Source organism: Typopeltis vanoorti, chromosome 16 (assembly GCF_054136105.1).
Source record: "Typopeltis vanoorti isolate ZY-2024b chromosome 16, IOZ_Tvanoo_1.0, whole genome shotgun sequence".
In the NCBI taxonomy this organism is placed as follows: Eukaryota; Metazoa; Arthropoda; class Arachnida; order Uropygi; family Thelyphonidae; genus Typopeltis; species Typopeltis vanoorti.
The window spans coordinates 24,989,140-25,014,229 of NC_143564.1; the positions used below are offsets into that span (position 1 = coordinate 24,989,140).

At 37.3% G+C, this 25,090-nt stretch overlaps 1 protein-coding gene across 1 annotated transcript in view; it reads right to left on the bottom strand.

The window, feature by feature from the left end:
* The window catches only part of Dhc98D (Dynein heavy chain at 89D), a 1,285,966-nt gene that overhangs the window by 280,019 nt on the left and 980,857 nt on the right, over window positions 1-25,090 (bottom strand). The window contains exons 51-52 of the mRNA XM_090406627.1: window positions 20,916-21,063; window positions 18,537-18,672 (exon numbers count right to left, since the gene is read on the bottom strand). Of these exons, the coding sequence (XP_090262753.1) occupies window positions 18,537-18,672; window positions 20,916-21,063 (284 nt within the window). The remainder of the gene's footprint in view (window positions 1-18,536; window positions 18,673-20,915; window positions 21,064-25,090) is intronic.

A 25,090-nucleotide genomic window follows, 5' to 3' on the forward strand; every position in this document is an offset into this window, starting at 1 on the left:
ATAGAAATTAACACTGCAATCACCTTTAAAAATTTAAATAGCAGCAAGCGATATCCATCACATCATGACATGGCATAGTTCCCTCTTAGTCAAATGAGTAAAATAGGAATGATACAATTTTGACAATATATTCCATAACACGTGCAATTGTTTTTAAAGAGTTGAACACTTTTCTATGCCTCTCTTTCAGCTCACTATCTCTGGTTGTGTGTAGCCTGTGGTGTACAAGTTTTCAACTTGGATGAAGTCCAATACCTTCAACTATATCCGCTTAGAGCAAAACATAGAATCTATATACTAATTTCAATCACTAAAATCAAGAATCATCTATGTGTTTCAAAAAAATGCAGGGGCGGGGGGAAGGTTATATTTTTCCTGCAATAATGACCCCTCCCATAATGCTTAACAACATACATGTCTGAAAGGAAGCACAACATGCATTATGGGATAATGAGTCAATATGAAATTAACAGCATCTATATACAAGTAACCTAGTTAGGAAGATATTTTATGCACAAAATCTGTTTTGCTTATGTTTAGGTAAAGGATTAAAACAAGAATATAATTTCTACATCTTAGAAATTATGGAAATGACTACTATGTTAGAGTAAACCTTCATTTAATATTAACCAAAATAATCACTTAACGTTTAGACCTTCGCATTAAGGTCATCATCTAGAGCAGTGCTTCCCAAACTTATGGATGTAAAGGCCCTCTTTGGAAAAATAAAAATATTTCATGGCCCCATCGAAAGAAAACATCGTAATACAGACATATATTATTATAATATTTATTGTATTTATATTCAAGATTTTGCGCTTGTAAGCTTTTTGTGCTTCTTCTTAATACTTTTTGAAATGAAACTTATATGAATAAGCATACATTTACAAATATTCATTAAGTGCTCAAATACACAAGAAGCAAAATTTGTGAACCAACACCATTGTGTGATTTTTTCCATTAAAATATAAAAAATAACAAATAATAAATAATAAAAATTAAATACATTTCTTTTAAGATTAAAAAAAAAGAACTACTTAGTCTTAAAACATTTTAAATTTGTTTTCATTATTTCATGGCCCCCCTCAACAAAACTTACAGTCCCCGAGGGGGCTGTGATCCACAGTTTGGGAAGCACTGATCTAGAGTATACGCATATGTACAGCAATCCCTTGATTAATGTGCCTAATGTGTTCTTTAAAATGGGCACATTAATCAAAAATGCACTAATCGAATATAATAACCTATGTAAAAGTATAATTTGTTCCTCAAATTTCTTTTATCAAAAAAGAATTAAGGTTTGTCTCAGGGCCTAGTTAAAGGAAAACCATGAGGCTGAAAGACAATAAAACATATTCAGAATATAAATTTATTATTCTACTTCTTCACAAAGGATTGAGCTAATGTAGTTTGGCAGGCATTCTGTTTATTTTTTTCATACAACTGATGGTATGGCCCTATTGCCTCTTCTATTACTTCGGCATATTTTACTGCTTCTCTCTTCATCAGGGTCAGCCTCTAAGCATTGCTGCTTAAAAACTTCGATTGTTCAAAAAATATTTTCAAATTTTTCTGTGAAATCTCTTTGGGCTTGTTAGTGATTAAATTTTCTTCATATTCTTCAGAATCTTCCCGCTGTGCATCTAAATTTAGCAGGTCGGAATCGCTCATTTTCTCAGAATGAGATTTAATTAACTTAGATTCATTCAAAAAGTCTCTAACATCATTTGCACAATGTAGAAGAACGTGCTTCCAAATGGCTTGCATATTGCTAGCAGTAATTTCATTTGATGTTGCAACTTTATAACCAGGCTGAGATTTCTCTGACTGGCCAGAAAAATCTTGGAAGGCATTCGCTTCCAAATAAGGCTGGTTTCATTGACATTAAATATTTGTTGGTCACAATAGCCTCCCCCCCACTTCTTCAACAATTTTCTTCAAAATCTCTGGATAATTTGTGGCCACATCCTTATCTTAACTTGCAGCTTCACCTGTGATTAGAACATTATGGAGGCTATTTCTCTTTTTTGAAACACTCAAACCACCCAGCACTAGCATGGAATTCTTCTTTTCCATCATTGATAGCCCTTTCTTCCAAGGTTGCAAAAAGACTTAATGCTTTTGATTTAATAAGGTCAGTGCTTAGCAGGATTTATTTTTGCTTGCAATCTTTGATCAATGTAAAAATAAGTCTCTCTATTTTAATCATTATAATACTTTGATATCAAGTACATGCATGATGAACTTGAAGTGGCCTTACTTTTCTCTTTGTATTCAGCAGCTTTGTTGAAAATTGCTCTTAAAGTTGATTCACCCATTTTTGTGTTCTCGTCTTATCTTTGCTCTGGACTCACATTGTTCATTTTTCTTTATTATTTGTTTCTTTCAATTGTTTCTTTCAAGTTTTTCTTTCAATTTTTTTCCAATTACTTTTCGAATCATTTTCACACTTTCACTTTTTTGCTCATTAATTCTTTTACTCATGATGGGGAAAATACTTTAAAATAAAAAAGTATGATGAAAGGGACAGGAAGGTTTGGAGCATCCTGTAATGTGTTGTCTCGCAGCGATTGACAAGCAAACATTATTGCAGTGTAATGTAGCAGAATTTTGACAGATTCATAGTGATATTTTGTTTTTTATGGTTGGACAACAGTCAGTAATCAACAATAGAACAGCATATTAGCAATTGTTTATCAGAGCTCGTAATTGTGAGAAGCACAAAGAAAATTGTATAATATTTTTGTGTTTGTGTAGGCCTACTATTTCAACTATGGATAAGTACATTGGTACCCTCTTTAAACGGAAAAATAGCTCAGATGACAGTTATAATACAAAATGAGTTAATGTTTCTGGTGGTGTGGAAGAGAAGGCCTGATGGCTTTTACTCTACCAGTATAAATAAATAAATAAAATTTTTAAACATGTTGTGACAATCTAGCAATAGCCTCCCATTTATGATCCTTAAGGCCCCAGAGCTTATTCGTTTAGAATTTAACCACTGGAACATGGTGTACATGGAAATAGTGTAGTATGCCATCAAAAAATAACTTTGTAAAATGTTTTAAATCAGTAACTAAATTATTTCATCCTGGTGAGTGATTTTTTAAAATAGTTAGCCATAAAAAATGTATAGATAGAAAATTTTTAAAACTGTAACATTTATTTTTAAGATGTATATAGGGTATATAGGCTAATCAAATTTGGGTATAGAAAAAAATGACACATTAATTGAGGGATTGCTGTACAGAGAAACAAGCTGCACTACAATCTACATGGTATGATCAACCATTAAAACTACTGGCCTGAACTCTAGTGAAAAAAAAAAAAAACTTTCTACATCAAAACTAGAGTCCTGTTGTTATTATTATTATCTATTAGGTTACAAAATTAAATTAAGCTACAGAGCAACATGTTCACACATTTACGTCCAGTTTCCCCAATATAAAGTAAGCTGGGGAAACTGGACATACGATCCTTATTCATAAAAAAAAACACAAACGGCACATTAAATTTAATAATTTTGGTGAAGCAGGCCTCTCAGATCATGTTCTTAACACCTTACTCCAAACTGATTGGAAAAGTACTTGTTCTTTACACCATACAAAACCTTGGTATGAACCGAAATTTAAAGAAGCCTGTGAAATTTTAATTAACCACCCTAATCTTATCAATAACAGTGGCATAAAAATCCCAAGAATTTGGATGGTACACACATTCGGCCTCCACTTAGTTTTCCAGCAAATCCTGACTTTATGACTCTAAGCAATTTTTCAGCTTTTATTGGCCACCATCCATACTGGTTTGTTTAAATTTATATGTATACTTATATGATTAACTTTTTGTGAGCGTGTGTATGAACATGTTGCTCTCTAGCTTAATTTAATTTTGTAACCTAATAGATAACAATAATAGCAGGACTGTAGCTTTGATGTAGTAAGGTTTTTTTTTACACCAGAGGTCAAGCCAATAGTTTTAACAGTTGACCAGTAACTTTCGCATACAATCATACAATGTGTATTGTAGTGAAGCTTGTTTCTTTGTAAATACAGTAAAACCCCGAAGTTACGCAGTAGGTGGGACCAACAAAAAGCGAGCGCGTAAGTTGAATTCGCATAACTCGGGGTATAATTTTGCATGTAATTTATATATACAAACATACAATTGGGACCAAAGATTTACAAAAACACCTATATTTTTTAAGAAATATAATCATGATTGTAGTTTTTCGTACATAAAAAAAAGAAAGTTATTTTGATGTTGATGGTTTCATAAAATCTAATAGATTCATCTGATGGCATAATGTCTTTTTTTTGTCATGCAAAATTTCTTCATAGCAAGCTAATGATTTTTTTATTCCTTGCATTGTGGCTACAGTTCATTCCTCATTAGAATCTATGTCCTCCAAAATCTGTAAACCTTTCTTTTATGATTGTTCTTACTGTGGATTCCTGTAGATCGAACTTCTTAGCTCATAAATTTTCATTCAGCCTTCAAAATCCTTAATAATGTTGAGTTTTGTTTCCAAAGTCAATGTTTTTATTTCCTAGCTAGCTGTAGAAGAATCGGACTTACTTCTTTTGGATGACATTATTATTTTTTATGTGATAAAATTTTTATTAAGAACATAACATTAAACAATCGCAAGGTTTGTAGACTATAAAAATCGTGTATGAATGGAGACCATGCGAAACACGTCAGTGCTTGTTCACAGCATGTGCGACACTGGTGAATGCGGCCGGCATCTGAAAGATACGACTAGTGGTGAGGCGTGAAGTGTGATGGAAATACATACATATAAGAAACCGCATAACTCCAGATTCGCATAAGTCGGGGTAGCATAAGTTGGGGTATGACTGTATGTGTATACTTCAGATGATGACCTTAATGTCAAGGTCAAAATTCTGAGTGATTATTTTGGTTAATATTAAACTGAAGTTTTACTCTAGCATGGTAGTAGTTTTCATATTTTTATCATACAGCTGTAAGCATGAAGGAAAAGAATATAATTTCTTGTTGGGTATAATTTAAAGACTATAATGGTTTCTATGCTAACAAGGTGATCAGAATGCATCCTAAGATGCATTCTGATCACCGTGTAAGAATGAAGGAAAAGAATATAATTTCTTGTTGGGTATAATTTAAAGACTATATTGGTTTCTATTTCTAGAGTAAACTGGATTCTCGGAAGTAATAAGATAATTTTTTTTTTGGAGGAAGATGTGCAAATTTGATAGCAAAGGGTCCAACCTAAATACATCATCTATGTTCATGCAGTTAGGAAGTCCTCCACTCTGTCAAGGAAGTTTCCCTTAAAGAGGATCATTATTGTTGGATGGATACCTTTATAGAGTTCAAGGCCTCCCTTACTGAGAGAGAGATTCTAATTAATATAATCAAGACAAACAGATAGAGCTTATGTGTCATCTTCTTGACTGATTAATCCTTAAGTTTTTCCCTGTGCAAGAAAGCTGCCATTCATCAGAAGATATATTCATGTAGACTCCTCTCATTCTTCTAGCTAGACTTTTGCATTCATTAAAATGTATGTCATTTACTCTGATGAGAATTTTATTAATACACGAATATGGTCACACATGTGCAGTGGTTCCTGTTGAAATCATTACAAAATATCTATTATAAGTAAGATAGTAAATAAATATCTATCTAAATAGATGTATGATAAAAAATCAGAACCATTCAAGAGAAACTTGAAACAGTTTCTCTTACCCTACAAGAATTATAGTTTTGTCTCTCCTATCTAGTTCAGAATTGCTCTTCCAGTTTTCCTTGTACAAAAGACAAGATATATTCTCAATCTCTTCCTGTATGCTGCATCTTTGATGCAGCATACAGGAAGAGATCAGGATCTTGATATATCTTGAGATCAGCATACTTCATCATATGATGAAGTATGCTGCATCTTTGCATGAGTGGCCTCTACTAATACTACAACTGAACTAATTTTACTGAGGTTTGAAGAATATAAGAATCACATTCATTTCCACCAACTTTGAAGCTCAGAATTTGGTGTCCGTGAATTAACACTGATCACTGTATTAAATAGTAAAAAATGACACGTCTTTATTGCAGTTATTTTTTTAAATTTTGAAAGATTATTATTATTACAGTGGAACCTCGGTTGTCGAACATAATTTGTTCCCAAAGGCTGTTCGGAAACGAATTTGTTTGAAAACTTAAACCATTTTCCCACAAGAATTAATGTAAAATGAAATAATCTGTTCCCGAACCCCAGAATGTTGCTTATTTAAAACTTTACAAGAGTACCTCATGTATAAAATCATATACAAAAATAATGAAAATGCATAAAATCTTATATAAAAAGAATAAACATAATAAATAGATAAAGTACAGACAAAACAGGGTGATCTCCTTTCACAAAACTTTGCACCTCACCCCATTTCACACACATTTCTTTGATCAAAGAACTATGAATCCTTCCTTCCTCTGTCTCTGAAGACATTTCTTCAATCACTATCTTTTGCTGCTCCTTCTGAAGGTGTTCCAGTTCTTCTGTGGGTAAGCTCATTCCTGTGGTCCTCCACATCAGCATTGCCAACTTCCAAGCCAATGTTTTTGCCCAGAGACACATCATCATCATTGACAACAGTAACATACTCAGCCTCAAAGCCCTCAATGTCTCTGTGTCTGCTACACAGTCTGGCCATAATTTCCTCCAGGCTGAGTTTATGCTCCTTTAAGTCACTTGTATTAAGCAGGCTTCATCAAGAATATTAAGCAATGAAGGATATTGAAGTGATTTTTCCAGAATTCTCTGAGTGTTAATTCTGTGTCAGAGGTCACTTCAAAACACCTTTCAAACAGTGCTTTGGTGTAGAGTTTCTTAAAGTTCGAAATGACCTGCTGGCTCATGGGCTGGATTAGAGGAGTCATGTTAGGGGGATAGGAACTTCACTGTGATAAGATCAAACTCCTCCACCAACTCATCCTCCAAGCCTGGAGGGTGAGCAGGAACATTGTCCATCACAAGAAGGCATTTTAATGGCAAATTTTTATCTTGAAGGTATTTTCTCACATTTGGGGCAAAGACTTCATGGATCAACTGAATAAAAAAATTGCCTGGTTACCCAAGCTAACTGTTTCTCATTTATCCAAATTAGCAACAATTTCTCCACTTCTTCAATCATCCGAGATCTTTGTTTAGTAAGAACTTTAACTCCTTTTGCAACATCAGCTCCCTTGATCGCATCTTTATTTTTGAGTATTGTACAGATCACTGCTATTGCCACAGCAAGCTCCAAGACACGAATGTCATTTCCATGTTTGGATAAGATTTCTCTTTTCACCTCTATCGTGGTTCTATAACTTTTCTTTTCTCGCAGCAAAGCGACTATCCCAAGGATAGGGATAGTCGCTTTGTTGCTATCCCTATGCTTAGGATAGCAGCAAAGCAACTTATTTAATAATAAGCTACTTAATATTAAATAAGTGGATTATTTAATAATAATTTATAAAAAAAAAACACAAAGAAAATCAAGAAAAGGCACTGCAAATTCGAGCAGGTGTCTGGATTAAGAGGAGGCTGTGGCATAAGTAACCCTCTCCCACTGTACATCTCAGCCTGGGGATCACATGGTTGCCAGTTTGCCTGTTCAGGAACTGAGATTCTGTTCAGAAACTGGTACGTCTTTGGTTTGGAAAATATGTTCGGGAACCAATTTGTTCGAGATAAAAGGCGTTCGACAACTGAGGTTCCAATGTATTAATTTTATTGACTTCCATGGAGTCACAAGATTCATTGTGGGAGGTCAACATTAGTCGACACAAAGTCTATAGTACTACTTTTTAAACTTATCCACCATTTGCATTTTTACTACCCTCTTGCATAATGCATTCCATGCTCCTATCAGCCTATTTGCAAATAACTTATTTTGCAACTTCCGGGAACTGCCCCTGGTCCTTGTTCCTACCTTCTATTCTACCATATGAAAAATCTCTCCAACATTAATATAATAATAACTCTTAAAAGCTTAAATGTCTCAATCATATCTAGTTCTTTGTCTCCTATCCACCAAACTCTGCAGTCTGCATGTCCTCAGTTGATCCTCATAATCACCACTGCATAGTCCAACAGAGTATCTGTCTCCATACTCCCTCCAAGTTTACTTCAATCCTCTTCAAATCCAGATGATAAGATCTGAGCACAGAAATCTAGATTGGTCTCATCAGAGCTTTATACAATGGAAATGCCATAATTTAATCTCTGGTGGTCAATGTCATCCTTAATATTGGGCAATCCTCTAAGATGTCTTCACAAGCTTTGCAATGCCATCTGAACTTCAAATCTCTATCAACAATCATCCCATGAGTCTTTGCGTCTTCCACTTCCAGTAACTCCACCAAGTAAACAAGAAGTATCCAATTGGAGGATCACAAATTTCAAAATCTTACATTCAGCTGCATTAAACTGATATCCCTATTCATCTACTCATCTTTCCAGCTTATTTAAATCCTCATTAAGAGCTAAAACATCAGCACTATTACTAATAACCGTCCCAAGCTTCACATCATCTGCAAACAACTGAAAATCTCCTTGTAGTCTCCTGACAATCTCATTTACATAAATATTAAATAGTAATGGTCCAAGCATTGAACCCTCTGGAACTCTGCAACTATCCTACTCCCTGATATTGCTCCCCCATATACAACTCTCTGATATCTATCAGAAAGTCAGTCACTAATCCAATCCACTAACCTGATATCCAAACCCATGCGTTCAAAGTTAACAACCAATATGTCATTTGGTACCCTGTGAAATAGTTTTGCAAAATCCAAAAAAATGACAATGTATGCCTTACCCTCATCCACTGTTCTTGTTACTCTATTGTAAAAGGTAACCAGATTACTAAATCCATGCTGGCCTGTATAAATAATAATGCCCTCATTTGACCAATTCTGTAAATGAATTCTAACCAATTTCTCCAAAATCTTTTTAAACTTAGTTGGCAAGTGCAAAGTTGCCAACTAATTTTAAGTGGTTCATACTACCTCTAAGGTGATTCATAGCAACCATTACTATTATCTCCTTTACATTTCCACCTTGCTTCATTGCCATTCAACACGCTCTATTTTTTTGTCCTGAAGCATTCCTCTGCTACTCTACACATCTCAAATCAATGAATCTCTCTAACTGATAGTTATGCCAGATCCATTCATTCATTCTTTACTATCATCCCTGACTTTTTATGCTTCCTATCTCTCACTCTCTCTCCTTTCCTTTTGAATTTCTCTCCATCTTCTCATCTCTCTATCTCTTCTTTCCACACTCTCTCAACTTGCTCCGATTTCTTCTCTTTTTCCTATCTTTCCTACTCTTGCCTCTTCTCTCTATCTCTCTCTCTCCTTGCACTAGCTAATCTTGTCATTTACCTTCCTTAACTGTCTTTATGCCTTCCATCTCCTTTCTCAGGTTCTGTTTCTCTCTCCACACATCCTGCTTTCAACTGACAATCATATCCACAGTCATGGCCATCAGATTAACCATCACCCTCTGATAAAGTTCCCAGGTACAAATCCATCTGTACATCTTCCACATTTTTGTCACTCTCTAACATGCTGCTAGTACCCACAAATCAACATTCTACAGCACTATCATTGCTGAATCCTGAGATCAAAATATTACTATAATACTAATGGCTTTGAGAGTATATAGTGTGAGACAGATGTTTATCGGACAAGATATCTAGTGGGATGTTGATACAGACCAGGGAATTTAGCTGGTGATGAACAGGAAATGTTTAGGCAAATTAGTTTGGCATGTGCAAAGCAGGCGATCATTATGGAGGACTTCAACTAAAGACAGAAGGCAGTACTAAGGAACTGAATTTTTGGATTTCTTAAAGGGAAAACTATCTCGGGCAGCATCTCATGGAGGGAACACAAGGATCAAGAGTTCTGGATTTGGTCATAGCATTAGAGGATCTGATTGTTACTGTGATTGTGATGACATACTTGCCCCCTGGTGAGAGTGACCATGTTCTGACTTGGAGAATGAATAGGCATGGAAAGGTATCAAAACAGAAGGACATTAAAGCAGATGATAGCATAGACTTAGAAACCAGCTTGTAGCAGTGCAATAGATGAAAGAATTTAAAGGAGGAGGAGCCATTAGTGCATGGGAGATACTTAAGAAAAAAATTTTTTACAACAATGACAGATTGTTTACCCTGAGTAAAAAGCAATTTAGAATCAAATAGATGACAAAAGGAATAAAAGGAAAATTTGCAGAAGGAAGTAGAGATTATGGAAGGCATATAAAGAGAAAGAGAGAGAGAGAGAGAGATGGAGAGCAGTTGCATGGATAATATAAGACTCAGGCTAGGAAAGTGACTAGTATTGTGAGGAGAGGAAAATTAGAGTATGAGAGGAGACTGGCACTGCAATTGAAGGAGAATCCCAAGGAGTTTTTTTTTTGCTATGTGGTGAGTATGAGGAAAAATGATAGTGGATGGATTATCATGCACAATGGTGATGGGAATCGGGTGACTGAAGCAGATATAGTTGAACTACTTAATGATTGCTTTATTAGAGCACTCCATCCTGGTACTACAAGATTTATTCCTAGAAGGATAATGAGTGGTAAAGTGTTAGAAGTAAATGAAGAGGATGTATTCCTAATAATGAGTACACTAAATGTCAATAAGGCAGGGGAACTAGATGGAATTTCATCACGTGTTTTAAGGGAATGTGATATGGAAATGACTGACTGTGCCATTAACTTAGCTGCTTAATGAAAGTCTCGTAATGGGCAATGTTCCTAGAGAGTAAGATAGTACCACTGCATAAGGGTGGTGGTGGTAGAATGGAGGTATTAAACTATAGACCTGTGTTTTATTTCTTCTGTAGTTGTTAAGATTTTGGAGAAATTGGTAAGAACTCATATACAGAATCGGGCAGATGAGGGTAATATTATTTATGTAGGCCAGCATGGATTTGATAAAGGGCACTTGTGTTTTAGTAATCTGGTTATCTTTTACAATAGAGTAACAAGAGCAGTGAAGGAAGGTAAGGCATACCTCACTTTTTTTTCCCCCAAGGAATTTGACAGGGTGTCACATGAAAAGTTGATTTTTAATTTGCATCATAGCGGTCTGGATATCAGATTAGTGGATTGGATTGGTGATTGGATTGGGAGATTGGGATATACAATTCTTTTTAATGTGACGCATGTCTTACAACATATGCGGGTCGAGCAATGTCCCGGTGATGGCTGGGACATTGCTCGACCTGCAATCAGGGGAACACGCACTGGTAAGCTATGGAAATTTCAACAAAGGGCTTGCACCATTGAGCAAAAAAAAAAAAAAAAAAAAAAGCCGTAGTTCACACAAAAACTTTTATTAATACAGCTTATGTACAAATTGCAATCAAAAAGGTCAATCAACCTCTAAAGGCTATCATTTTTAAATAAATATTTCATGATATAAACATGAAATATTTGCACACAATCAACTGTGTTAATTTATCTTACATAAGAAAAACATTTTTTTAACTATCAAAATATAATAAGAATGAAATCTTTTATAATCTTTTATAAAACATTTGATTGGCTACTAGTTGTACCATACGATTGGCTACCAGAAGGGTAAAGATAGCACACGTGTGCTTATTTTATTTTCAAACTTGGGTGCATTCGTCATAGAGGAGTTGAAACAATAATTCCAAATAATCTATACACTGCCGAATAGACTAATTTTTGTTAGGTTACCATACGAGTTTGTTGCTTAATATGTTTCAAAAAAAAATTTTTTTTTGAAAAAATAAAAAAGTAAACAAGAAGAATAAGGGGCTCGCAAATTCAGGAAAAATTTAACAAAGGGCTCCCACGAGCCCCTTAGAGCTCACCACTGGGTACACGCTATACTATAGTGGTGACGACAGAGGAACTGCGTTTTTAGTTAGTGATAAATTTTTGTCTAATATTTTAGATTTTAAACCTGTGAACAATCGGCTGTGTACTATTAGAGTTAAGGGACGTTTTCAAAATGTGTCTATTGTGAACTGTTATGCGCCTACTGAAGAGCACTCGGAGGAAGCTAAAGATTGTTTCTACAAAGTGCTTGAGCATATTTATGCTAATCTACCATCCTATGACGTCAAGCTAGTAGTGGGAGTTTAAATACGAAGCTGGGGAGAGAGTGTGTGTGGCACCCTTTCGTGAGTAGTGAGAGCCTACATGAGGAGTGCAATGATAATGGGATCCGACTTGCAAGTTTTGCCGCTGCTACAGGATGCTTTGTAAAGAGCACTATGTTTGCGCATAAAGACATACACAAGCAGACCTGGAGATCGCTGGACGGTAGAACAGCTAACCAAATACACTATGTACTAGTGTATCGATGTCACCACAGCTCCATCTCAGATGTGAAAAGTTTCAGAGGAGCAGATGGAGATAGCAACCACTATCTGGTAGCTTACGATTTCAGGCATAGAATTGTGGTTCAGAAGCCTGCGTGTCCTACTATACGATCGGCATGGGACCTGGACAAGTTGAAAACAGCAGAAGGCAAGCAAGCTTTCCAGTTAGAGTTGCAGAATCATTTTGGGGAGTTACAGGAGGAAGAGGATGATCCAGATAGGATGTGGGACACCATCAAAAATACGGTCGCGTTAGCTGCCTCGAGAACTGTTGAAAAGAGAAAGAGGAGGAGAAAAGCATGGTTTAATAGAGAGTGTGAAGAAGCTGTAGCGAAACGAAGGGAAGCAATATTGAACTACCTTGCAGATAGCAGGAAGAAAGCTGCATATGAGAGGGTGAGAAGAGTGGTGAATACATGTCTATGCAGGGAAAAGCAGAAGTATCTTAATGAGAAAGTGGCTACTATAGAGAGAAATAGGGTGACAAATAATGGAGATGTACTGGACAATCAAAGCCATGCGAGGTGCCCAGACACAAGCGGCAACCATAAGAGATGAGAGTGGAAATCTATTAACAAACTCAAAAGATGTTCTCGCTCAGTGGCATAGATATTTTGTGAACTTGCTGAATGTCAATGCTGAAACGTTAATATCGGAGGATTATACTCCTTATCAAACTGCTGAACCATTTATTGAAGAGCCAATATTTAGTGAGATTACTAGTGCTATTTGCATGCTGAAAAATAATAAGGCTCCAGGAGTGGACTGCATACCAGTGGAGCTCCTAAAGAATGGTGGGAATGTCCTGCTGGAGCAGCTGCACTGGCTCATCTTGATGATCTCGTGAGAAGAATGGCTGCCGGACAAGTGGAAGGAGTCACTGATCATCCCAATATATAAGAAAGGAGATAAGGCTCAATGCGGCAACTATAGGGGCAGCTCACTACTGTTGACTGGCTAAAAGGTGCTGTCTAACATCATGCTAATGCACCTCACACCATATGCAAAGAGTGCCTTGGAGACTACCAGACGGGCTTCAGGAGGAACCGTTCTACAATAGACTAACTCTTCATGCAGCACCAAGTTTTTGAAAAGTGCTGGGAATATAACCGGGAAGTTCATAATATTTTCATAGACTTTTCTAAAGCCTATGACTCAATAATACACCCAAAAATATGGCAGGTATTAGAAGAGCTGCGAATTCCTCGAAAACTCTGAAAAATGGTGCAGGTGTGTGACCTGTTGGACCCATTTCAAGTACAGACTGGTATGAAGCAGGGTGATGGGCTTTCTCTGATTCTCTTCAATCTAGTGTTGGAAAAAGTAATTAGAAACACATAGCAAGTGGCAGGTAGAGTCAACATGGGGGTGCAAATTAGGATTCTTGGCTACACAGACAACCTGAATGTCATGGCACATCAATGGGATGACACAGTGGTATTGTTTACTGCTATTGAGGAAGCTGCAGAAGAAGTTGGCCTGAAGATAAATGCCGAGAAGACAAATTACCTTTTTATGAGTCGCCATGCTGCTCAAGATCCAGAGGGAGCTGCACAGTTTGAGAGGGTGAAGGTATTTAGGTACTTGTGCTCTTTCATGACTGAAGACAACAAAGTTGAGGCTGATGTCCAGAGTCGGGTAAATACTGCGAATGTCGCCTATTATCAGGTGCATCCCCTTTTCGCCTCGTGCTTGCTGTCTTGGACTACAAAGGTGGGACTATACAAGACTTAGATCAGGCCTGTTCTCCTCTACGGTGCTGAAGCATGGACTCTCACAGTGAGACAAGCCGATCACCTGAGGGTATTCGAGAACAAGATGCTACAAGATATCTATGGAGGGGTCATGGCAAACGGAGTCTGGTGGAGGCAGTCAAATGCTGCCATACACGCTTTATGAGACACTTTTTTTCCATCAAGACGTCTGCCGTATGGCAGATGCTACAAGATATCTATGGAGGGGTCACGGCAAACGGAGTCTGGTGGAGGCAGTCAAATGCTGCCATACACGCTTTATGAGACACTTTTTTTCCATCAAGACGTCTGCCATACGGCAGACGTCTTGATGCAACTGTGAGCCCAGTGTCTTCAGTGGCTAGAGCACATCTGTACCGCATGGGTCTCGAAAGGACTGTGAGACAAGTGTGGGAGGCCTGACCCCAATCAGGGAGACCGAGATGGAGATGGGTGGATCAGGAGAAGGAAGAGCTGCAGACTGTCGGGCTGGAGACCAGAACATGACGGACAGTCGCAGAGGACCGTGCCCAGTGGCGACATGTGGTGCTTGAGGCCAAAAGTCCCCCCCACCCCACCACCACCCCAGGCTGATAATGCCTGACTAATGTAATAATGTAAAAAATGTATATGGGAGAGCAGTATCAGGGTGTAGGATAGAGCAGTATCAGGGTGTAGGATGCTTGGAGTTTCACAGGGTTCAGTACTGGGACCACTGCTGTTCAATCTTTATATCAATGTTATTGTCATATGACTACTGGGAAATATTCAGTTGTTTGCAGATGATGTGAAGCTTGGGAGGGTTATTAGTAATAGTGCTGATGCTTTGACTCTTCAAGAGGATTTGAATAAGCTGGAAGGGCAGGCAAAATCAAAGCATGGGGATGTCCGTTTAATACAACTAAATATAAGGTTTTAAAATTTGGGATCCACAGAAGGGATGCTTCATACTCACTTGGTGTGGTGTGGAGTTATACTGGAAGAAGTGGAAGAAGCAATGGATCTTGGGATGATTGTGGAGAAAGTTCTGTGGACATACTGCAAAGGTTGCCAAGACATCTCAGAGAACTGCAGCAATGTTGAGGAGAAAATAGACCATGAGAGATAAAACTGTGCTGGTCCCATTGTATAAAGCTATTGAAGAGTTATTACTGAATTAACACCGAGGAAATGAAATAATTACTAGAGGACATCCCTGTAAGTTGCAAAAAGTGGGTAGTGAATAAAAAAAGGTAAGTTTTTTTGCACGGAGAGTGGTAGTAGCATGGAATGCGTTGCCTGAGAGGGTGGTGAAAGTGAACACTGTGGATGATTTTAAGGAGTGGTATGATAGACTTTGTGTTCACCAGTGTTGACCTTCTGAGATTAGTCTTGTGACTCCATGAGGGTTAGGAATATAATAATAATACTAATAAAATACTTATATCTCCAGGTGCTTTCTATTCCTTACATTTCAAGCATGCGCACACACACGCATGCTCTTACGCATGCACACACACATGCACACAAAATTCCCATTTGTCACTTTCCACATTTTTAAACCATAGAATGCATGCATGTCACATGCATAGCAATATGCAAAATCATCAACTATATTACGAATAAGGTTTTTAAATGGTTGCAGGCCGGATGAGAACGGGTGGCTACCATGATTACAATTGATATAATTGGGTGCAGCACAAAGTTAATAATATGAAGGAGGGCAAGATTGTGCCACTCGATAAAAAAGGTGATCGAACTCAAGCATCAAACTATAGGCCTATCTATGTGTCAGGTGTTGTGGTTAAGTTGTTGGAGAAACTTGTGAGAACTAGGATCCAGAGTTGGGTTGATAACAATGGTATTATCTTTGATGGATAGCATGGATTTGTTAAAGGGAGGTCATGTTTTAGTAATCTACTTACTTATTACAATAAAGTGACTGCTTCCCTGGACAGAGGAAAAGGATACACAGTAATATACTTGGATTTCACAAAGGCTTTTAATAGAGTATCTCATGATAAGTTGACAGTTAAACTAGAGCAGATGGGGGTTGGATATTAGCTTGGTGCATTGGATTGGAGACTGGCTATCTGATAGGTATCAAAAAGTTGTGTATGGGGGAGTGATATCCAGGAAAAGGAAAGTCACTCGTGGAGTTCCTCAAGGGTCTGTTTTAGGTCCATTACTGTTTAACTTGTATATTAATGATATAGGTGAAGATTTGGATGGAGATATTCAGTTGCTTGCAGATGATACAAAGTTGGGACGAACCATAAAGGGTAGTGAAGATGTTGTGGCCTTAGAAGAAGACTTGAATAAATTGAGTGATTGGGCACAAAAATGAGGATGTGAGTTCAATGTTGCAAAATGTAAGGTTTTAAAATTTGAAAAACAAAGATGGGATGCAGAATTTATGCTTGGTGAGAATATTGTTGGAGGTAGAGGAAATAAGAGATCTAGGGGTGATACTGGTTAAGGATCTAAAATTTAGGGGACACATCGCCAAAAACTGTGAAGACAACACAAAGGCTTCTTGGGAATGATGCAGAGGACACTGACATGTAGAAGTAGGGAGATTCTTGTTCCGTTGTATAAGGCTTTGATTAGGCCACACATGGACTATTGTGTCCAGATTTGGTCACCTGGTTTTCAGAAGGGTGAAAAGATGTGGGAAAGGGTCCAAAGGAGACTGACTAAGGTAGTTTCTGACCTCTGGAATATCGAATATGAGGAAAGATTGAGAAGATGTAATTTGCAGAGTCTGGAGGACAGGAGGAAGAGGGGAGATATGATAGAGAATTACAAGTTGGTAAGGGGTTGTTATAAGATCAATGCTGGAGAAGTTTTACAGAGAATAGTGGGAGATCAGGGGAGAACCAGAGGTCATCCCTGGAAACTGTATAAAGAGGGTGTGAGTAGGGGAGTGAGAGGCAGGTTTTTTTTGTGCAGAGTTGTGAATGATTGGAATGCCTTGTCTGAGAATGTGGTGTCTGCAAAGAGTTTGAATGTGTTTAAAACACAGTATGATGAGCTGTGTGTGTGTGTGTGTGATAAAAGGACCTCCCAGATGAGTCTCTGACTTCATGAAGTCTTGGGATGGTAATAATAATAATAATAATATCCTAAAGACCACAGCAATCATACAAAACAAACAAACAAAAAAAACATCAATTTCAATAGCCTCCAACTTAAAAACCAGTACTTATAATGAAATAAACATAATAAAATCCTTCTTTACTTCGAATACTTATCTTGCTAACAGCTCACATCGAAATACATATATGTGCTAGTGTCACCATTCCATTAAAACAATCATGTCAAAACTTTCTATATAAGTCAAATCCAAACAAAACTAATCCCATGTTGGTTTATTACATTTGGGAAATAGTTGTCCATAAGAAGAACATTGAAAAAAAAATGTTATTCAAGCATACATTTTTGCTGTAAAAACTATTTTTTCTCTAAAATTAGAAACAGATGCCATTTTACAATTTAAATGTGATTACCTAAATTATTCGATTTCACTGTACATTAACTTGCAGTCTATGCTCATTCTGATGATGCTAGTTACTCTCTTGTTACTTACCCTAGAGAAATAACTACTTTTAAGTTGCTTAATAAACTTTAGTTTTTCTTTAACTAGGTTTTAATACATTATAAATTTTTACATTACATGAACACATAAAATGTCAAGTTTTCTCACTGCTACTGAAAATCTTATGGTCATCATTTCCTTTCATTCCTTGTCTAATGTCACTTCCTCTTAATCCCTACTGTCACTCAGAGTAACATCACAATCTATAAGATTATCACACTTCATACTAACTGAGACTTTCTCACTTTGTTCATGCTTAACACACCTTTCAATATTACCCAGGCATATATATCACACTTCTCACAATACACCATCTTAAAGAAATCCACACCAATTAAGACATTTGATATATCAGATACCCATTGCAATAACCTCACTTTTACAATAACTTTTGTCTACAATACAACAAAATGAAAGAAAAGTGAAAACTTGACAAAACTTAGCTAAAAGTGAATATTCAATTGCAACTCTCATGAAAAATTGAAATTCATTCTAAATCCACTGTCACTTATCACTTAAAACAAAACTGAAATATAATGCAGCCTTGCAATGAAAATCTTCATCAAATAACATCCTCAGCAGATATTTTCCATCTAACATAGGATATGATCTATTCGTAATGAGGCAAATCAGGCAAGTTAAGTGAAGTTCTATTATATGATTGTCAACATCCTTCTTATATACATTTATTATGAAAATAGATAACGTGACATTACATCACAAAATATTCCTCACTCAAACTCCCACATAGTTTTATCCTTGATGTAATAAAATATTCAAAGCATATGAAAAAATAAAATCAAAATTGTATGAAAGTGGATACTTACATTTAATGTTTCTATCTAATACATTATCCAGTATTGGGTCAATATACTCATCCACATCTTGAAACAAAACTGGACGACCATACTTTATTGATAACTCCAGATGCTTCAGGAAATCTGGATCATTAAGGGACAATACCTATGAATCCATAAGGAATAGGTTTAAAAAGAGTGTGATTTAAGAAAACAGCTGTATGTAATATTATTATTAACATAAGATCTGCATGGAAACAAAAGCCTTATCAAACTATGCTTGAAACTCATTCAATGTGTCTGGATTCACTACACTGTCAAGCAATGTATTCGTCCCCAATCACTCTCCATGCAAAGAACCTATCCCACATTAAGCTGGTAACAATCCCTTATCAAGTTAAATGTATCAGCCATATCCCCATCTTCTCCTATTAATAAGGCTTTACATATTATATTCTCTCAATCTGTCTTCATATCCCACATTCCAAAGACCTCTCTATACCTGCTCGTTAGTGTGTTCTTCAACAACCATGTTAACTGTTTTGGCTACCTTCACAATGTGCCCTCTAAACTTCAACTCCCTGTCCACAATCACACTCAGGTCCCTGGCCTCATCAGTTTTCTTCAGTTCTGCTTCATCAGTATAGTATGCAGCTTGTGATCTCTTACCAAAGAGTCACCTTATACCTGGCCACATTAAACTGGCAGACATTTACCTTTGTTCATATTGCTAGTCTATTTAAGTCTTCTGCAGGATCTCTTCATCTCCTTCATTTACCACTGGTCTTCCCAGTTAGCATCATCAGCAAACAACTGAATATTTCCTGTTAAATCATTTTCTATATCATTGATGATGATAATAATAATAATAATAAGCTAACACCTTTTATTCCCTTATAGGGAGTAGGCGAGGCCTTTAAACCCTATCTAGCTTTTGGAGACTGAGTGGGCAGTTCAATCTCCACTGGTAGCCAATCAGAGATAGCTGGCCCATGTCTATCACTAATTATAAGCAGCCACTGATGAAGAGACCAGAAAACACATGCTGTCATCTCTTGGTACCTAACCCTAACAGGATATGTTACTGTCTGAAATGAAGTGGGTTCTACGATTGATTTTCTTGAGTTTATGGGATGAAAAACTAAAGTTTCGGGGAGAAAAAAACCTGCTTGCCTATGCCAGAGATCAACTAACTCAGGAACTGGTCGAAGAAAGGCTTAGAAAAAGTTCCTCCAGTAGGCGACTAGACTTCAACAATGTCTATCTTTATGTGGCCTAACACAGAGGATGTAAGCACCACTTCCACTGAGCTACACAGGCCTTACTATATATATGCAAACTCAACAACAGAGGACCAAGTACTGAGCCCTGTGAGTCACTTGCCTTCTCCTGACTCAACTCCTCTAAAAACCACACTTTAATATTTGTCCATCAGCCACCCTTTAATCCAAATCACTAGTTTCACATCCATCCCCATTTGCTCCAATTTATGCAACAAAGTTCTATGTGGATCTTGCAAATGTCTTTAGAAAATCTAGCAATATCAGTGATCAGCCATTTCCCTTATCCAACTCCATTGTTACTTTATTATAAAAAGTAAGCAAATTACTAATGCAAGAACTACTTTTTATAAGACCATGTTGTCACTTATAGAGTATCATATTCCTATCCACCCAGTACTGAATTCTGTCTTTCATCAATTTCTCCAACACCTTAACTACCACTCCTGAGATACTGATTGACCTATAGCTTGCTATAGCTATAATTTCAATTTCAATGCAACAATTTCATCTCCTTTGTTTTTGATACTCCTGCCATTCATAAATAAGCATAACAATTCATTTCTTGTCTATAACAGTTCTACCTAAGCCATCCTGCACATGTGACTTCTCTTCAGCTGCTCCTGTCTGTTCATCCTTACCCATAGCTCCATATATCTCCTCAGACTCAACACCTCATGTATTCAGGCCATTCCATTCCCATGCTGATGCATTCATTACTGCTTTAAGAATCCAATCCCATTACACTGTGTCTACCTAACTTACTTGACCTACCCCATTTTCCCCCCAACATGCATTCCTGTTCTCCCATTCTCACCTCCATTTAAAATCACTTTACTCTCACCTAGTATGCTCTCCTGCTCATTACAACATCTCTGATTTCCACTGATACCTTGTTCACATTACTGATTACACTTTATTCTAGCATCAGCTTTTTCAGGCGATTGACTCCAAAACCATTCAGATGCAGTAATACCTATGTGACTGTAAACATATGTGACTAAATTTCTGAACAGTTTTAATGATCTAAATCACATTACTTGGGGGTTTGTTTAAATATGCTTTGGCTTGTTTCTATGTTCATAAAAAAAAAGTCATATCACTATTATTTTACATTACATTACATTACCTTTAATTCATTTTGCTCTTCTTTGTTTTTAATCCAAGTAACAGCCTGCTGCTGAGGATCTATACATAATGGAGAACGACTTGCCCTGATAGTCAAAATACCATTTTGAATGGAAAGCTCATCTGGAGGTAATCCTTCAGATGTCCATCTGTAAAAATGAAATGCTATCAACTTCATACCATGTAAAAAGTGTCAGATATACACTCATCCACCTACACAAACAAAAGCAGCACAAAGTAGCAGAATTTGATCTTACATATATATATATACAGGGTGTTCGGGATAAATTTGACAGTTTCGTAAGGAAAAAGAAAATCTTCTTTGTATCTATTAAATTTAATGAATTGACAAAAAAACATTACAGGCAGAGTTAATTACAATACTATCAACAAGATTTACTCAAAATAACCACCATTAGCATCGATCACAGCCTTCAATTCTGCTTCGGAACCTCGAACAAGCTGATGCTACAGTCTCCCTGGGAAGGGCCGCAAAAACTGTTTTAATTTTATCCATTAACTGGGCTTTTGTATTACTGGAAGTGCGATTGGTGTCTTTTTCAACTGCGCCCCATACAAAATAATCCATGGGGTTAAGGTCTGGGGAGTTTGGAGGCCAAACATTTGGACTGGTGAAGTCGTAGAAATTTTCAGACAACCATTTTTGACTTTTCCCAGAGGTGTGGCAAGGGGCCGAATCCTGCTGCCATACATACGGCCTACCATTGGCTACCCTTGTTATCCAGGGCTTGACTACAGTTAGCAACTCCACGAACAAAGCCCGAATTCCAATGCCAGGGTTCTTCAACACCTGTTCCTGCAGATTTGCGAGGAATTCTGCTGTACGAACGCAATCAGATCGTCTGCTAGGGATCTTTCTTCTTGCTACATCCTCGTAGTCACCATTGCAAGTCTCTAGTTCATGCCTGATTGTTTTTACTGTATTCAGGGAGCATTGGGCAGCAGTCGTAATATCCTTATTTTGATGGCGGGCACGAATCATCATGATACAAGTTATTCTCTTCCATGATTCAGGTGGGTTCCAGCTATCCATCCTTTCTGACATCTTGTATATGAATGAAGAAGGGTCCAAACTTTTAAATGAAGAGAAGTGTGTGTTAATACATGTAACTTATGGAAAAATATAATTAATTATAAATATGTCAAATTTATCCCGAACACCCTGTATATATATATATAATATAGACCTTAAAACATTTATATCACCACCGAAGGTATTTTGACTGGAAAAGGAGTCTAGTCGAAGAACTGATTCCTTTGCCAGTTAAATTTTGCATGGAGGATGGTTGAACCATGGAATGCATTGCCTGATGGAGTGGTGAGAACGAGAATGGTCAATGAGTTTAAGGAGTGGTATGATAGACTTTGTGTTTCTTAGGAAGGATCTCCTACGATGAGTCTTTTGACTCCATGGAGGCCTGAATAATAATAATAAGAAGAAGAAATAATAACATAGCAAAGGAGAGTTCAGTCTTCACTGGTAGCCAATCAGAGATAGCTGGCTAAAGACTATCACTAATTATAAACAGTATCCAGTGAAGAGAGGGATGACAAGTACTACCATGATCCTCAATTCTAACACTAAATAAATTGAAATAATGTTGATTCTATGGTAAATTTTCTCAAGTTTATGGAATGAAAAACTCAAGTTTCCAGGGGGAAAAAAAATGCATATCCATGCCAGAGAACAACTAACTTGAGAACTGGTTGAAGACAGGCTAGGAAAAAGTCAGTGACTAGAATTGAACTTATGTCTTTCTTCACGTGGCCTATGGGTGCAAACACCACTTCCATGAAGCTACACAGGTTTGGAAAAATGACTACAGAAAGATAACCTTAACAAGTACAAATGAAATAGTTGAATTATTGAGTGATCATTTTGCAAGTGGGTAACTTCCAGGTGGACATATTACTGTACCAAATATTGAATGATGAGAGAAAGAAGTAGAAGAAATGGAGTTTTCTAGGATATTGCAGAACCTTAATGCAAATGCCATGAGATTAGATGGGATATCAGTTTGAGAATGTGCAAGGGAATTGGCAGCCCCCCCCCCCCCCCCTGGACTAAGTTGTTATGTCTCTCAGGAGTGGCTGAGGTATTTAAAGAAGCTGGTAAAAGGCAGAAATCAGAATAGGTGGACAGGAATATGATATTCTGCTTGAGGACAGCATAGTTCTCTGAAGTATAGATCTTACCTTTGTAATTTACTCAATTTTTTATAATAAAGTGATAACTAAGATGGATAAAGGAAAAGATAACACAACAATATTTCTAGACTTTGCAAAGGCATTCAACATCTTACCACATGGTAACATAAATTGGAGTAAATGGGAATGAATATAGAGATGGGACTGAATCTGGATAAGAGTGTGGTTAATGCACAGACACCAAAGTGCAGCATATGGAGGAACTGAATCCAGGAAAATTTGGCTTAATTTGTACATCCATGATACAGCAAATTATTTAAGTGGAAATGTCCAGTTGTTTGTTTGTTTAGATTCTGCAAAAATGGGTAGAATGATAGTTAACAAAGGTGATACAGAGATTCTGCAGAACGATTTAAATAACTTGGCAGTATGTATGTATTTTTATGGCAGAGTTTGGCTATAGTTCAATGTCCAATGCTGAAAGTCACTCTAGAGCTTCCTTTGACACTTCATGTGTCTCCTGCAGGTCTGTGGAAACAGAGAAGGGACAGTCACTGATGATATGTTTGATAGTCTGCAGAATATGGGTGCAGTCGAAGTAAGGACTATTTGCCATATTTCATTTATGTAGGAGATAGATGCATCTGCCCTGATTCACCCTGATTCTGTTGATAGCTGTCTATAGCCTTCTAGGAAGGGGGAGCTGGGCTGGCAGCTGCAGGGATCTTTCACAAGAGAGCCATTTGTTGGCAAGTGCATAGCCCATTGTTGGTTCCACATGTCATGAGTTAAAGGTGCTGGACTAGAAGAGGCTCTGGTTATGTCCCAAAATGGGTACCTTGACTTCAGCCAGATTCTAGGGAGATTTATAAGGGTTGAGTGGAGAGGCAGTAGGGAGTTATTTGTGATTTTCTCCAGTTCTTTTAGTGAAACCTGCTTTCTTCGTATATTTGGTGACACTATGTTGGAAAGCATTGGTAGCCATGGTAGAGGGGTGGATTTCAGAGTCCTGCTAATTGTGCGCATGGTTATGTTTGATTAGGAGTCAATAATGTTTGTGTAAGTACTTCTTTCCTAGACTGGTGCACAGTACTTTGCAGCAGAGTAAACAAGGGCCAGGCCTCAGTTCCTAAGTGCCTTGGCTCTGCAATCCCAGCAAGTTCCACTTAGTCTTAAGATGACGTTGTTTCTCATTTTTATTTTGTTTTTTACTTTACAAATATGATTTTTGTAGGTCAGACTTCTATCCAAGTTCACTCCCAGGTAATGCAAGTGAGGATCCTGTTTGGCTGGACTGCAGCAGAAAATTAGGTTGAGTTGACGGTTTGCCTTCATGTTGTCAAAATTGAAAGGCATAGGCATTGTTTTGGTGGGGGGTTTGGCTTTAGGTGCCACTGATCAAAATATTTTTCAAGAATCTCTAAATCTGTGTTCAGGCAACCTCCAGGGAATCAAAAAAAGGTGATTGGTGAAGTATCGCCATGTCATCTGCATACGTATATTTGCTTGATCTTGTTGAGAAAGTGTCCGAGATATAGATGTTAAAAGAGTTGGAGCCAAAACAAAGCCCTGGAGGCAAGCTTTTCTGGAGTAATTTGGGTCTGCTTTTCCTTCCTTCAGTACAGACCCAAATTTTTCTGGATTCTAGAAGTGTAAGGTTGTTTTGCATTTTATAATGAAACTGAGCTTTGAGAGCAAGTTTCTGATGCAGACTGTATCATAGGCTGATGTCAAGTCAATGAAGGCAGCTCCAGATTTTAATTTCTTTTGGAAGCTAGCCTCAATTTGAGTTGTGAAAGCCAAGACTTGATCGCAACAGTTTCTGCCAGGCCTAAAGCTTGCTCTATATATAGAGAGAGAGCTATCTCAATGAGCGGGAAGATCTTTTTCAATACGATTCTTTCCATGAGCTTGTAGGTTGAGCACAGAAGGGTGATTGGGTAAAGGTTTCTAATGGAGCTGGGGTCTTTCCCTGATTTTGGGAACCGTAATTATCTTAGATTCACA